Below are 17,134 nucleotides of genomic sequence, written 5' to 3'. Positions count from 1 at the left end.
TTCATTTTTTGCCTCTCCCCAAAACTCCTTGAACCATTCTACCTACACCGCTGTTTGACATTTAAAGGAAAACTCCATGGTTGAAGCACTTGCCATTTGGGCATACGTAGTAAACCATTTCATTATTCATCCTGTCCTCTCATGGTCCTTCCAGCCAATTACTGAAGTCACAATTTAAAAGCAGGTGCTGAAGTTGTTAGATACTGCTCAGCACCTTCTGTATTATATTCACTAGAAACAGAGGTACTAAAAAAATCTCTCTCACTACGTCACTGTATTCAAAACCAGAAGTAGCAAAAAAGTCAAGTTAGCATAGCTTGAAGACTATCTTGTCCAACTTGCAGATGTTTATAAACACCAACCACTGCTAACTCCATTTTCTTCCTCTGATCTAGCAGGAACTTCTTCCGTCCCGTCTTCAGTTTGGACCTCTTGCTTTAGCCATAGAGAATCTTTCTCTTTTATTATTTCTGAACAGGCATCACAAAACCCACATAATTTGTTTCTTCAAATTTAGAGGAGCTACTATTTAATTCAGATTGAAATAAGAACCTTACTTCCAGGGTCAAAACACTTCAGGGCTTCAGAATGTGCAAGAAGTTTTTTAAAATGAGAACAAAGCACAACCATTTTCCTTCTTCTGGGTTGAGTTCACAATACTTTCAGAAAAAAAGAACCCTAAAGTTTTCTTATTCTTACAATTCTAAAACAACCAATCCTCCTGCCTTGGGAAACAAGGACAACCAGCTGCTTGTTTTCTGCTGAAGTTCTGCAGAGGTTAAGAGGTGCAGTCAGGCAAGTGTGGCAGAAAGCTCAGAAGCACAGTATTTTGATCCCACAATAAGGAAACTGTTTCATTAAAGAGGGACCACACAGAAATGGAAAAATGGGAGAAGATGGTCTCAGCAGATGAGTCTTCAGGAAGGCATTTAGATATTTGCTTGAAACAATTTATATACTCCAATCTACACCCTTAATGCAGTTAACAGTTTGAAAAAAATTTTAACAAAGGCAGTCATCTTACCCCACCAGAATCACCTGAACTAGTCTCTAACTCTGCAGAAACACAAGAAACTTAACTTCTACAAGAGAACTAACACGGTCTTCATTGCTAGAAGGCAGCAGTGAGACAATTCCCATCAGGGTGCATTATGCTGCACAGAAACTAGCAATCCAGCCTCTGCAGACAGATCATCTCCCCTTGGATTCACTGGGATCTCCTGAGTTCTCGTGAACTAGAACACTAGGCCTTGAGATACCACAGCCACATACAGACTGGAAAATAACACTTATCAGGTGATTACTTTGCTACAGTAGTATTCCTCTCTTCCATGAAATCTCCAGTTATCCAGTAACTCCTTTGATACTCAAAGATACAGGCTTTACACCTCCCACCCAATCAAGCAGGATGAATTGTCAACTCTAAATGGAAGTATCAGATGCTGCCTACTACAGATCTTGCCATCTGTCCTACAAGTACCTCTAACAACAATCAGATACTCAAGTGATATCAAATGCTGATACTGATGCTGAAACAGGCAAACTGGAAAAAAGATCTGCTGGGAAGACTCATGTACAAGTATATGATTTTTCTAGTTAGTTTTTGCACATACCTGAGGAACATGGCAACCACTTGCAGGCAATTTTTAATCCAATTTTTAAGTCTCAAAAGCTGTACATAGACAAGCTCACAATGCAGTTTGCTGAGGCATACATTTGGTTAGAGCTGTTCCATGCAATGCTGTAAGATAACTTATTATCTTGAAATGAGTCTTCGCTTGTTTTTGGTTGGTTTTTTTTTTTCCTTTCTTCAAATATGTTACTACTATAGCTATACCTTAGAGCCTAACCATATTCTTGATGACATACTGCAGGTTTCACCAGTTTGCAGCAGAATCAAACCCATGGACCTAATTAGTTTCTTGTTCTGAGACTATAGTTTGATCTGTACAGCTTGTGACTGGAGACCTCAGGAGTACATTTTGCACAACCCACCCCTGTTTTAGCATGAATTGTTTATGTTGCTACCCCTAAAGGCAAGTGAGAGAAATAAAATGAGAAAGCTCAATAACTTTCCCTTTTGATAGCAACACCTCCTTCTGTCAAGAATTATACCAGAAATTGCTTACTTACATCTAGCGAATCCTCATTGACCAGGATGAGAGACATACTCTGTGAGATGAGTCTGCAAGAATACCCTGCAAGAAAAATAAGCCACAAGAATTTACTTTTTGGAAGAATATTTAAGGTTTAGCTAAACCTTAAAGATAAGCATCAATAGGTCAGATTACAATTTACTTTGAGCAGTTACTCCTAATAGGCAAGCTAATGAAAACATTGGTGTATAGGACACACTCCAATTTGACAACTCTACTAGCAACACAAGCTGCATTTTATCTGCATATCCAGACACATCACTTGAGATTTTTTTAACTAAAGAAAACACTATGAACTAGATGCATTAAATACAGGCTATAGACCTAAAGCAAGTTTAAATATTTCTATACTTTTTTTTTCCCCCCCAATCTGCATGAGGGCAGAATTATCTTCAACATATTACAGGAACACATCTGAATGCACGGTTGCAGCTATGCCCCATGACTGGAAGCACACACATTGAATCAGTTGGTGCCACCCAGTCCCCTTAGCCCACACCTGGGTTACGTCAACATTTTTTACTCCTGAGAGTTTAGTGTGGAAGATCCTGAGCTTCATCAAATACTACAGATCAATGACAGAGCCCCTACCAACTTCTACAGGTATCAGGTACTACATTATTCATAGTGTAGGACTGGGGCATGAAAAAACAAGAGCAAGTTGCCATAATCTGGAGCAGCACTCAGAAAGCTGTTCTATACATTTGCCAGGACACCAAAATTCAAAGCAAAAATAGTGAAAAAAGCCTTTTATTTCTGTAATAGGGAAAGCCAGTGACTGCAGTAGCACTCAATGCCACTGAAGTGGCAGTTCCTCTGCCACATGATTGTCACCGGCATGAGACTAAGTCCTATCAGGATATATGTAATTGGCGCTTACAAAATAAACAGTTTAATTCCAGCTCATATGAATGGCAAGAGACAAATGCAGACTCACATCAAACTGACCCCACTGCATAATCGTAAAAGCTCATGCAAGTTCTCTTGGGATTAGCAGTCATGTAGCTTTATAAAACAGCACAGAATTCATTATTTGAAGCATGTGCCTTTTATTGCTGATCTAAGTGACACAGGAGAAGGAAATACAATAGAATTATTCACTATTTCTACTATGCCTTTGCATAGAAATGAATCACAGCAAGTTTCATAAATTGCTGTGAAATAAAATGAGGTCTCAGAAGTCTTTTACTTTTCTAAAATGGAGACTGGAGGCTACTGCAGCGTAAGAGCAACAGCCCAGCAATGAACCACTAGAAGGCTGACAGGTTCAAAAGCAGAACAGCGTAGTCAATGTAAAAAGATTAAGTGTCTCTCTCCATATCTCACAACATCAAGAGAACAACTGAGGCATGAATTTATTTTCTGTGGTATTCTTCATTCCTTAGGAAGGCTATACTGGCTCACCAATTGCAATGCAAATCGTTTCCTCAGGCTACAGAATTTTTGTAATTGGGCTAGTTTTGTAGGTACAATCCAGGGTTAACATGCCCGCTGCATGAATGACTTCCATCAAGAAAGCAAATCCCTCGCCTTCCTTTGTGGAAGGCACACTTCTATCACATAGAGGCACTTTCAGGCAGCAGGTTTGATTACCTGCACAAGTTTCATTTCTCTTCCATTTTCACAGTTGTGTGGAATATGAGTATCAGGTGCAACCTTCCACATACATTTTCATCTTATTTGTGTTAACAAGCTAAGGTTTACTTTCTGCTTTAGAGAACAACACAGAATGACACTGAACTTACACACGCCTGTTGGGAAAAGGACAAAATATATTCTAGAAAGCACAGTCTACAACATATGAAAGCTTTGCAGATAGCCTCTGATTCTGCCTGTGAACAAGTCTTAGGCGGTAGTACAGAAATGAGTAATGAAGCTCCAACAGGTATAGACAAAACACTGACTTGGGTAAAAAAGTCAGTTTGCCATTTTTAAAAGTCCCAGGCTGAAGAACCCCTTCCTTATTTTTACTGAGGAGAGAAAGAGAAGACTACAAACTTAAGCACTTCCCTCCACATCACAGTTATTCTTTCCCCAGAGAATGGCAACAGCCTTGCGCCGTAGGCTGTTACAAATTCAGTATAACTAATTCAAAAGGATTTTCTAGTAGGATTTCATTGGAACAGCAGGTGCAACAGCAAGCTGTAATTTCTAAACCACTGCTCACTGTTTCATTTTGCCTCTTTCAAAAAGAGCAAGATGCTACTCGACAAGTGGAGCTGGAAAAAAAACACAGCTATGGAAAACAGAGTTGCTCTGCTGTGCATCTTGTAAGTCACAGAGTCAGAAGAACTAATCCTGCAGTTGAGACCATTTTGCAGCTTGTCATCACATTAAACAGAAAGGAGATCAAGATTGGAATAGGAAGATATAAGTCAAGCCTAACAGTGTTTTATAGGAAATCTATACTTTATGTACAATTTCAGGACTATGAAGACATTAAAATCTAGCACTAGTATAAAGCAAACGAACTGGCAACTGTAAGATTACAAGTAACATTTGTAGTCATATTTTCAAGTTTTATAATAGTTTTGTAGTAGTTATTACTGGCAGTACTAAGATAGCAACCAAAAATACATTAAGATCAGGACATATTTTTGCCAATGTTTTTGAGCAGAATACGATCAACTGCTGGTTCAAAGCCAAGTATCAAGTGTCAATCCACACCTGTAAGTTGATATCTAGCTCTTTAATTTAAAAGCCTGACTAAAAGTCCATGAAGCAGATGAATCAGGTACTTCTGGCACTTATTTCCCTTCAAGTATCCTGGAAGAAAGATTGCTTGAACCAAACTTCAAGATCATAGCCTACAGAATCCATCACGTCAGGCAAGAATGATTATCCACTGTTTAGAGAGGACACACATGCCCTGCTCAAACTTCGCATAGGGATACAGGCAAGCATACTGGCATTGCTTCGCTTCCCTCAATTGAAAAAAAATCACAGCTTCCCATAACAGAAGCGGTCTTACCTCTAAATTGGAGAGATATTGGTTTGATGGATGAACTGTTAGATGGGTAAGGAATTGGCTGGATGGCTGTGTCCAAAGTGTTAGTCAATGGCTCAACATCCAAGTGGAAACCAGTAATGAATGCTGTCCCTCAGGGGTCAGTCCTGGGACCAATACCATTTACTATCCTCATTAATGTCAGCAGGATTAAGGGCACTCTCAACAAGTTCGCAGAGGCCACCAAGCTGAACGGTGCAGTTGATAAGCTGGAGGAAAGGGATGCCATCCAGAGGGACCTTGACAGGCCTGAGGAGCAAGCCCATAAGAACATTATGAAATCCAACAAGGCCAAGTGCAAGGTCCCGTACCTGTGTTGTGGCAACTCCAAGTATCAATCAGTACAGAGTAGGGGATGAACAAACTGAGAGCAGCCCTACTGAGAAGTACCCGGGGATACTGGCGGATGAAAATTTGGACACGAGACCCCACCTGGGGTACTGCATCCAGCTTTGGGGCCTCCAGCACAAGACAGACATGGATCTCTTAGAGCGTATCCAGAAGGGCCACAAAAGGAATCAGAGGGCTGGAACATCTCTCCTAGGAAGAAAGGCTGAGAGAATTGGGGTTGTTCAGCCTGGAGAAAAAAAGGCTCTGAGAAGACCTTTCAAGAGAGGAAGGGTACTTTTAAGAAAGACTGGGAAAGACTTCTTAAGGCCTGCAGTGGCAGGACAAGGGGCAATGGTTTTAAACTGAAAGAGGGACTTAGACTGGACATAAGGAATAATTTTTTTATGATGGGGTGGTGAGGCACTGGAACAGGTTGCCCAGATAAGTTGCAGATGCCCCATCAGGCGAAGTGTTCAACGCCAGGTTGGATGGAGCTTTGAGAAACCTGGTCTTGTGGAAGGTGTCCCTGCCCGTGGCAGAAAGATTGGACTAGATATTTAAAGGTCCCTTCCAATCCAAACCCTTCTATGATTCTGTGATTGTAAGGTAGTGCTCGCAGCGATCAATGCATACTCAACTGTAGGAATTGATTTCTTGTTCAAGGACAGATACAGCTCAGTGAACACTACATTCACATTCCCAGAAAACAATCTGTTTACTAAGGAAGTTATTGGCTGGAAATCCATCAATTCTGATTTTCCAGAAGCCTGCTGAGCACCAGGATAGTGGTAAAGAGAAATCTGCCTTCTTCCCCCCCCCCCCCCCCCCCCCCCCGAAAGGCAAAGAAGATCCAGAGTCTGCAGATTGTCTTAAGAGAACCATGAAGCTACAAGAACACTGTTAAGCCTTCTAGAGTTGTTTGCAGACACTCGCTAAGGACAGTTTCAGCTGATAAAAACTGAGGATCATATGTCATGCTCAAAGATGTTTCTGAACCTGGAACTCCTATGTTCTATAAGCAGACAGTTCAAATGGTTTATCAGTATCAAAGCTTATGAGGAACACTCTCCTCTCCTGCAGCTGCAGAATTATTGGCTGACACGCGGCCGAGTGGAAGGCATGCAACCACCCCCCAGAGCAAGGTCAATAATTACTCTTCAGAAAAATCAAGAATGCAATTAAGAGACAACAGACACTCAGACACACACAAATTCTGAAGGCCAAAGAATCAAGAGGAAGCTGGAAGAACAAACTATTCCAACTCCTCAGGGCAGCTGCCAAGAGCTCAAATATACCTCAATACATATGCATAGCCATACAGCAAGCCAGAGTCCACAAGCATAAGCTCCACACACAATGAAAAAGTGAAAATACCTTTTACTCCCCAGATAGCATATTTGCACCTGAAGAATAAAGTGTACATGTGGATTGGGTTTTAGATTTTTTTTACAGTTTTAATGGGTTATATACAAGAACTGGAATGGTGCCCCATGTTTGTACTTTCAAGACAACTTGAACATGAAGCTAATTAAGTTTGAGTTTTATTAACAAATTATACACTAAACAAAGTGATAATTTAGAAGTTATAAGGGAGATGGTTATTTTTTCCAAGTTGCTATCACAAAAAACCCCCAGCTTTCAAGACAAGCTGGTGTCCTTCACAGCCTTCAGAGTAAGCTATCTCTGTAAAGCTCATTTACTTGTGTTCAGGTTAGCTGCTGTCAGTTAACATATCAACTTATTTTTTGTATTTATGCCAATATCTGGAGGTTGTTTGTTTTGTTGGTTTTTTTAATTTGTCAAAAGATGATGCTTCCCTCCTCTCAAGTTGACTGCTGCTTTTAAAGAAAGCAAAAACTGCAGACAGTGATTCAAACCAGATAACTAGCATTTAAATCGTCTACTTAAGCCATCCACCTTATTTCTACTACAACTGTATCAGTTAAGCAAGTTGTTTCACCTCGATACCAACTTTGACATACAAAGATCCATGAAACTTGAATCAGTTTTCCTAAATAAACAAAAATTCTAGTCAGTTAAGCAGACCACATTCTGAAATTCCACTAAACCAACCAAAGCAGGAAAAAAAAAGGGACAAAAAAGAGCAAATGCCCAAAGTTTTGCTAAAGATAACATAAGTTCAGTTACAGAGCATCACTGTTATGCCAGGGGGAGTCTGAAATACACCCAGACCCATCTACATACAGTTCTACATATAAAGCTTTAGTGGTCAAATTCTTCATATAGTCAGAAAATCTTGAGGTCAACATGAGCTTGAGAAGGCTAAAGGAATAGCTCCTTAAAGAGAAGGCAACCCGTGCTTTTAAGGATCCCCTTAACCTACATCTGTACATCTAAACAGACTAAAATCTGCAAATCTGAATGCAGTTGTGGATGGCACTTTACATGGGCACAGTAGAGAGTGGGGATAAGCATAGTGTTATAGTCTTAAGAAACAAGTTGAAAGCATCACTCATTTCTGCAAGATGTCAGATCACCAGAGTGCCACTGTGCCTCTTTCCATCTTTGGGCAGATTTACCAGTTATAGGGAGAAAAATAATCAAAAAGAATACAAGAGCATCATGGCACTGTACTGCCAAGGATGCTATATTTAGGAGATAAGAGATGTCATGAAGGGAAGGTGTGCTTGTATCAGGATCTGTTCCTTTACCAAGTCTTTATTACTCAGTTAATACCTGGATAACCCCCTTCCTAGAAGGCTACTAGTGTAGTGTGAAGGGCAATGGCACGATGGCAGCGTAGGTACAGCTCACAAAATCAGCATTTCAAGCGCGGCAGAATTCTATGACAACACAAGGTATTGCTACTCAGGTTGCCCACCTTGCAAAGCATCCACAGTGAGAAAAAGGGTGAAGGATTTGCGTCTTGAGTACTTACTAGACCTACTCACGTGGGATATGCAATGCAAGGCTAGCACAATAGCAGTGCTACATCGAGCTGCTATAGGATTGAAATTACAATGTGCACCTCCAGTTCAGCCTAGCCTTACAGTAAAATCTTTGTATTTGACAAGTTACAGATAGAGTTGGATATATAAACTGATTCTATCAGATACATTTATAACCTGAAAGGAAACCTAATGTTTAGGTGCTGCTTCTAACAACAAACCTAAAACTCACAGTGCTAAAAACTTCCCAATTTTATGCTGCAAAATCAGGTAGTCAGATAAACACCTATGTCTCAAGGTTACCATTCTATTACATCAGTACCCAAGCACACCTGTCTGGTAAATAATTTGTTCTTTTTATTCACATCATTGCAAGACTTTTTCTTTTGCATTACAACAAAGGTAGTTTGTAAGTTAATATACATCAACAGGTTTGAGACAAGGATGTCCACATTGTGCCTTGATAAAACAACCCACATTAAACTCTATCCATATACTCAATAGCAGCAACACATTTCTACTGACAATCATGACGTACTTGACTAACATGTGCCATAAGGTGACAGCAGGATGTTCAAGCCTACGCCTATTTCACAGACAAGGTTTGCAAGAATTTGTAAGCTATACGATTTGTATTACCGTATTTCCCATCATATCCCAAAACGCATTAAAATCTAGACAAGGCAGTCAGTAAGAAAAAAGCTGTAACAGTTTGGTATAATGCACATCATAATTGAAACATTACAGTCTGGTTGAGCTCTCCGGTTTCCATCAGAAGGCACAGTTATCTATATTCACTCCGTACAAGAACTTCACTTAACCAAGAGCAGAAGTGTCCCTTTTGCCTTGAAGAAACCTGAATATAGCCTGACACTCAGAGCAAAGACTTTACTCCAAACCCTGCCCACCCTCTTCTCCAAAGTGAAGGCTACCACATGCCTCCCTGCTATCAAGGAACCCTTCTATAAGAAGCAGGCCTAATTTTGTTTTAGACCCCATACAACAGACGTAGTATGTAACCTGCTACATCTCAGACAAATTCAGAGTAACCAGAAAGATGGATACCTATATTGAGAGCTGTTTCCTGTTTATCCCCTGTCAGAATCCATATCTTAATTTCCGCCTTCATTAGCGTGGCTATTGTTTCTGGAACACCTGCTTGCAGGCGATCTTCAATGGCTGTAGCTCCAAGAAGCAGTAAATCCTGGAAGAAAGAATTTGAGGGATTGTTTTCTTAATATAAACATCTGTTTGGAATATACTCAAAAAGGAATCAAGGACAACATGGTGTGCCTCATTGCTAATACAACTTTTTGACAAGCAATACACACTACAGTAAATTTCTGGTGTGGTTATTCTACTTCCTGTGCATACAATTCACATTTCAAAAGGTACAGAATGGAACAGCGTGTTTTTGATCAAAAAGATGGCAAAGTTTCAAGAGCAATTCATTGAAGTTATACAACTCCAAAGCTAGCCTATGGATGAACATATATACTAGAGTATTCACTAATCACCATAGCGACATAACGAGTGGCCACAGTTAATGTATTTCTTAAGCTCACAAAACAAAAGTCACCTGGCATCACATCATTTAAACTAATTTCCCCCCCCATAAAATGCACATACAGACTGGATACATTCACTCAAAGCAAAAATTATTGCAGCTATTTATGGATCTAATCACTACATTTATGTAATACAAGTGGTATGAACATTAATCAATCCAAGTATCTCTAGTCTACATACAGATGTCTGCCAGAAAAACATGTCTCGTACAACAAATTTAATACTACAGAGTTAGCCACATTCTTACGCAATTCTAAAGCAATTGCTTGAAGAGATTTGGCCATGTTACTGAAAAAAGGGTCACACGGACAAAAATACCTAAGAAATAAACATTGTCAAAGGCACAACCTACTCAGCAGATTTTAACTTTAAAAGCATTTTAATGATTCCTTAGATATGTAAAAAGAAATTGATACAAACTCAGTTTAGTTTTACTGTATCATTTCAGAAATTGCACACAAAAAGTAACAGCTTCTATTTCTAGCAACTATAATTGTTCAAAACAAGTGAACACAGATGAAATGAACAGAAGTAGTTAGAGTTGGTGGTGTTCAGCCTAGAAAAGACAAGGCTCCAAGGGGACTTGATTGTGGCCTTTTATTTATACATATATACATATATACATATATATATACATATACATATATATATATATATATATATATATATATATATATAGGGGACTTGTAATAAAGATGAAGAAATACTGTTTACCAAGGCCTGCAGTGGCAGGACAAGGGGCAATGGTTTTAAACTGAAAGATGACAGATTTAGATTGCACATAAAGAAGGATTTTTATTTATTTTTTTTTTTTACAACGAGGGTGGTGAGACACTGGAACAGGCTGCCCAGAGAAGTTGTGGATGCCCCATCATGGGAAGTGTTCAAGGTCAGGCTGGACAGAGCTTTGAGTGACCTGATCTAGTGGAAGATATCCCTGCCCATGGCTGGGGGGGACACGGGGGACGACACTAGAGGATTTTTTTAAAAGGTCCCTTCCAATCCAAACCCTTCTATGATTCTATGAAGAGGGCAACTTGAGCAGCTCCTGCTTGTATGAATCTCTGCATGCATGAAGAAGAGGGAGTTATGCCAGCTTACACACCTGTATGGATGAGTTACAGGTCTTACAAAGTTTAAGTTTTGTAATGAGATATTCAGCTGGTAAACATAGGAGAAACAACTTACACAAGTCATGTGCTTTAGTACCCTACAACCTCCTGATGAAATGTTTGCCCTATCAATGCCAACATCATTTGAAGGTTACAAATGCAATCCAAGTGTGCAATCGTAGATTGTCTTTTATTCCCAAAATCACTTCTTAAACAGCTAAACATGACAGAACAGGGATCGGCATGGCTGACCTACTCAAGCAGGGGAGTTACTATTGCGCCTGCTGAACCCCCTCCACCAGTGTACTGGTGGGGAAGGAAGCCAGTTTAAGTTTGTCTCTACATGTGCACCTGTACTATGATCTAGTGATCTCAACATTCAGACTGACTGCCCTGGTTTCAGCTGGGATAGAATTAATTTTTCTGTCTGGTAGCTGGTATAGTGTTTGTTTTGGGTTCAATACGAGAAGAATGTTGATAAGCAACATCTGAAATGGTCAGTGTGTAAGTAGTGTTTGGATAAAGTCAAGGATTTTCCAGCTTCTCCTGCCCAGCCAGCAAGGAGGCTGGAAGGGCACAAAAAGTTGAGAGGGGACACAGCCAAGACAGCTGACCCAAACTGGCCAAAGGGATATTCCAGACCATGCGATGTCATGCCAGTATATAAACTGTGGAGAGTTGACCTGAGGGGGATCACTGCTCGGGAACTAACTGGGCATCAGTTGGCAAGTGGTGAGCAACTGCATTGTGCATCACTTGTTCTGTATATTCCAATCCTTTTATTATTACTATTGTCATTTTATTATTATCATCATTAATAGTTTCCTCGTTTTTGTTCTATTAAACTGTTCGTATCTCAACCCACAAGTTTTACTTTCCCCTCCCCCCAATTCTGTCCCCATCCCACTGGGTGGGGGAAGCAAGTGAGCAGCTGCATGGTGCTAGCTGGGGTTAAACCACAACATTGAAAGTACCTGTCCCACTCTAGTTTGAGCCCTTAGATGAAAAAACCCAGCCTGTTCAAATACATTATATTTTATGTTACAGCCACAAGCCAGTTTATTATCTAGAAATGCCTACAGACCAGAGAATTTAATCTGGGAAATACCAGCTACAGAAAAACAAAAAATTAAGTTTCAAGTACAGTTCCTTCCTCCTTGGTATGATCAGAAAGCAAACATTAGCAGTAAAGAAATACAAGGGATACTTCCTACCAATATGGCACTAAGTCCAAACCCCAATTCTACAACCCACTCATGGGTCCCCTTTTTTCAAGATATTAAAATTGTGAAAATAGGCAGGAGGTAGATGGCCAAAAATTATCTAAGGTTTGAGAAGACATTTTTAAGTAAGAGGATCAAGCCATGTTCATTTTTTCACCTCAGTGAAAATACAAGAGTATGACAACACAGTATAGGAAGCAGAAACCTGAAAGGAGCTATACAAACCTACAAAACCAAGGATTAGATAACCACACTGCTACTGACCAACCAACACAAAGGAAGACTTTAGGACTTAGCTTGAAAATCAAGACCCAAACTTCAGCTATTAAAGAGCTCTTGGAGTTCTTCTGTTACCCCATGAAAGTTAGCTCCCATCCTAGTCTTGACTTCTTTCCCTTTTCTGCCCCAAATAACATAATTAACAGTGGTCCAGAACTTAAGTTGCATTGTTAATATTAAAGGAGACTGAAATTCAAAAAGTGTTTTAAAGAAACCACTAAATAAAATGAGTTAATAACTGAACCAAAGGAAAAGAGCATGAACAAGCGTAGGTGAGAAGTGCAACTACCAGCATGTCAGAAAGCAGCAAGACCAGCAACTATCAAAGAAACACTGGCCCCTAGTGTTGATATTTTAGCCTTTCATTCATTGTGGGATTACAGAGTTTCAAAATGGTTCTCTGGTACCTGCTTTCCCCTTCCAGAATTATGAATTCTGCAACTTGCATGGAACACAGTTTTTCACCTTTTTTCAGTCCATGTGACTACAGGCCTTGGTGAGCACTTCTTTTATCTAGTGTCTACAAAACCTTATCAGAAAACCTGAACTGTGACTGCTGTATGAAGAACAAATTTCTCTTCATTTAGTAGTAGTACATGGGAACTCTGTGCAACACGATGATTTTATAGGTTATCTTTATCAAAGTTACATCAACCTTACACAAGACAACAAGATAAAAAGAATGTGAAAAAAGAGTTTAAGTAGCAATGACCTTTTATACATAAGTTTGTCTCAGATTTATGAATTAAAACCTGAGGTCTACGGACTGAACAGGTTGCCAGTTAAGAACACCTTTTCAGTTTCTCATTAATGAAACCAACAGTTGGTTTTACTGTATAAAGCCCAAATTCCAGGGGAAGAGACACACGTAAGGGAATCTGTATCTGATCATCAAAAAAAGTATGCATCTTACCTTTTCAATGATCTCATAGCATTCCTCCAGCTTCTGAGTTCTGTCTTTCAGAACTGTACTGCTTTCATTGTAGACATTCAACCACTCTCTGTAAGAGTTTTCTGACAGATCTGCGTAAGCAATGCACAAAGTCCTCAGACCTACAAATCGGAAGACAACCGCCATTACACACAGTAAAATTACACTGAGTATCAGCATATCATTAATGCCCCAACAAATGCTAAATTCTAACCGTCTCATTGGAACAACAGGAGCTTTTCATGCACGCTGTTAAACTCTGGATTTGAGAAAAATCTCCTTGTACATTTTTAAAGCATTTGGGTTTTTACAAATGTAAAACAAAAAGTCTAGCTCATTTAGGTCACTAATGTTGGTGCAAATCAAGAAAGACCCTAATGAGCACAAAATTCTCCCTGATTTTCAATATTGCAATCTAGCCATACTAGAGCAACAAAATGTCATCTTTAATCTTTAGTTTGAGTATGAAAGCAAGCTTGGCTTTCATCTTCCAAGAAGATCAAATTAAAGAACAGGCTATATATTGTGATCGGAGATACTTAGTCAAACATAGTGCACAGCCTACATTTTCTCTTAGAAAGGCTTTTTCCTCCTTCAGTGTATATACGTGACTCATGTGAATAATGGGAGTTACACATGCACAAAAGAGTAGAGAATAGGGCCCATGAAGTATGAAAACCATTTTATTAGACCACTGACAAAAATTAACATACACAACTAATGATTATTTTTTTTTTTTCTTCTAGCCCGAGTCAAGCAGAAAGGACTCTCTGCCATAAAATACAAACATTTCATTACTGGGAATGTGGCAGTCTGAAAAAAAAATATTTATTTTTATTTTTTCAGAATTAGGAAGAAAACCACTGGTTCATGGTTTTACTAGAATGCAAATATCTTACGCTGCTGCAGAAAAGGGAACATAGCCAAGTACTTCCTTGTGAACAGAGGCATTACAACAGTCATAAAGGCCTTACAGACCATTTCAGGTCATCTTTGATGTCTTGGTCTTCCAGGCTTTTCAGCATGTTCAGATTATCACTCTGCTTCGTAAAGCCAAGGACTTTATCATCTGACTTCTACATTGGTAAAAAAACCTCTAACTCCAATCTAATTGACATATTCCGGGCAATACAAGTCATACCCTTTCCCTTCACTATGGGCACACAGAACCGCATCTTTTCCTTCCAAATTCCACTTCCATGCTGAAATTGCACAGAAGCAGGGCACAAACTTCCTTAAGCTTAAAGTTATCCTAAAGTTGTTAATTTACTGATTACCCACCACGTATTAATTTATCTTCATAACCATCTTATTTGGCACTGCAAAGCTTAGACCATGCAGAACATGCTGCAAATAATTTGATAAACGGCATTCTCGTGACATGCTGTTTCTCTTACCTTCTGTTGCGAAGTATTCAAGATGGCACAGCGTTTGCTCCATATACTGGGAATCTTTTGAAAGCCTCTCAAAAATTACATTATCCTATTAAAACCAAATTAATTACAACAGAGTAAGTCTACATATGAAGTTTCTATCTGTATATTTACAAGCTCAAGTGAAGTAACCTGAGTGGACTTACTAATAACAGAACCCAAGACTATATTTACAAGCAATACGTTTGGGGTTTAGAGACTCTGGTTTGAGTGTGTCATCTGGATTGTGCCCAACAGCAGAGATACTGCATCCACTTAAAACAATGAGGATGGAAGTACACTCTGCCCTCCTCCCCTCTTTCCATAAAGGGGTGCCCATTACTGGGCAGTACAGAACACTCCTTTCTGAATTACTAAGCAGATACATTGATTTTCAGAGAATGTAAGCGTCTGGTCTTTTCAGTACACATTGTAGTCCCGTGCAGGAGAGCTTCTGGGAATCCTTTCTAAAGAAGACTTCCACCGATGTTAAAAAAAAAAGTTAAGGCAGAAACACTGATCAGGTTCTACCACAAAATTTTCTCAGAAATAACCTTCCTCCTGCAGCAACTTTCTTGATCGCTAAATCAAACAGCAATTGAAAAGGCCCAGGTAACAGCTGCAATGAAAATACAGCACCATCACCTCTCTATCTAGAGTCTCTGGATTTTATTCTGCAACTACCAGAACAAGTTGCTACACACACATAAAATACAGAAACCCTACTTTTGCTCAAACGTGTACTCCTACACTAAGTAAACAGGCCTACACCTATCATTGATTAGAAACAAGCATACAAACAAGTAATTTATGATAGAAGTGACAGGACAGGAGATCACTATCAGAATGAGGAAGAGTTCATATAGAACAGGCAGTGAACTTGCACTTCAGATGAGTGGCAGATGCAGCAGAACATACCTGACAAAACACCAGATTACACTAATTACTACAACCCTTTTGCTCTGTTAGACAGCTAAGCCTGCTCAAATGGAAGACAGCATGGAATTTTTTACTACAAACTCTCCTGTTCTCCACCTCTTCCAGTGCCACACTCCAAGAAACAGCATCAACTCAGGCCTGGTATGAGCAACAAGCAGCTGCAGATCTGTGCAGTCCTAGTACACATACAACTTTGAAATACTGCACCCGACAGTGGGTTTAATTCACTCCCACCACACCAGCATGAAGCTGGCACATCTTTATCAGTCAGGGGAGTTAAGCTGAAGCAATAGAAGAGTGCACCCAGACCTCTGTGTCAGGACAAATTCAAGTAAACCAGATCCTTACAGAAGTCTGAAATAGTTTTCCCTGTTGCAAAAAGCCACCTCCACAGTTTTCCATTGAAATTAGAACCACCCTCTGGCTGTGGCCAACGCTAGTTTTGCAGCCTTTGTACTTTGGCAAGTTATTGCTCGTCAGTGAGGACGGAAGCACAACATGGTGCAAGTCATGATGACAAATAGGAGCAAATGCAGAGATGTGACAGAACCGTATCAGCAGCCAAACACTTGAGAACAGATTTTACTATTACAGATTCAGACAACAGCATTTAGACTAGCTCCTGAACTGCTGCTACACAGCTGGGTGACATCCTGATTTTTTTAAGTAAAGGGTACTGCTCCCATTAGTTTCAGGATTTCAACTGGGTAGTAGACAGCCTAGCAATCTTCCTGCCTGCAAGAAGTCAGAGAAGGAATGACAGATCTCTTAAATCACTTGGCCCTAAACAGAACGCCAACCAGTATTATGTATGAGACATGAAAAGCCAACATCAGCCACAGCTGTTGAAACAATAACTGGTAGTGTTAGTTCTCCATTAGGCAGCATAATTACTTACAGCCCCTTTGCAGTAGAGACGTAGCTGTCCTGCTGGAGTTCGAACTATCACTGACATTCTCTTCCTGTTGCTATTGAAAGAAAAATATTTGCTTTCGTTAGTCATAGTGATGAAGAGCAAGTCCTGTTCTAGCAAGTGAATTTTCTCAGATGCATTTACTGCATCTGAAATAAAGTGAGATGTAACAGTAGTATCTTAAGACCCCCACAATCCTTCACAGCAAGAAGAAATAAATTGCCCATTTCCAGCTTTAGCCCTATGGCTCCCATGGGCAGGCACTCAATCAGAACATACTTGCACCCAAATATGAGCAAGAATTTGGAAAAGAGAAAGACGGCACAAAAATCTTCTTGAAAGAAGATGCATCAC

The 17,134-nt window shown here is 39.7% G+C and overlaps 1 protein-coding gene across 3 annotated transcripts in view; it reads right to left on the bottom strand.

The window, feature by feature from the left end:
* The window catches only part of ATP8A2 (ATPase phospholipid transporting 8A2), a 350,586-nt gene that overhangs the window by 241,928 nt on the left and 91,524 nt on the right, over nt 1-17,134 (bottom strand). For all 3 annotated transcript variants that reach the window (XM_049823013.1, XM_049823014.1, XM_049823016.1), the window contains 5 exons: nt 16,766-16,835; nt 14,914-14,998; nt 13,499-13,638; nt 9,468-9,606; nt 2,134-2,198 (listed from right to left, as the gene is read on the bottom strand). In XM_049823013.1, coding sequence (XP_049678970.1) covers nt 2,134-2,198; nt 9,468-9,606; nt 13,499-13,638; nt 14,914-14,998; nt 16,766-16,835 — 499 coding nt within the window. The remainder of the gene's footprint in view (nt 1-2,133; nt 2,199-9,467; nt 9,607-13,498; nt 13,639-14,913; nt 14,999-16,765; nt 16,836-17,134) is intronic.

This window comes from Accipiter gentilis, chromosome 19 (genome assembly GCF_929443795.1).
Source record: "Accipiter gentilis chromosome 19, bAccGen1.1, whole genome shotgun sequence".
Taxonomy (NCBI): Eukaryota; Metazoa; Chordata; class Aves; order Accipitriformes; family Accipitridae; genus Astur; species Astur gentilis.
This window is presented reverse-complemented; position numbering and strand designations above follow the sequence as displayed.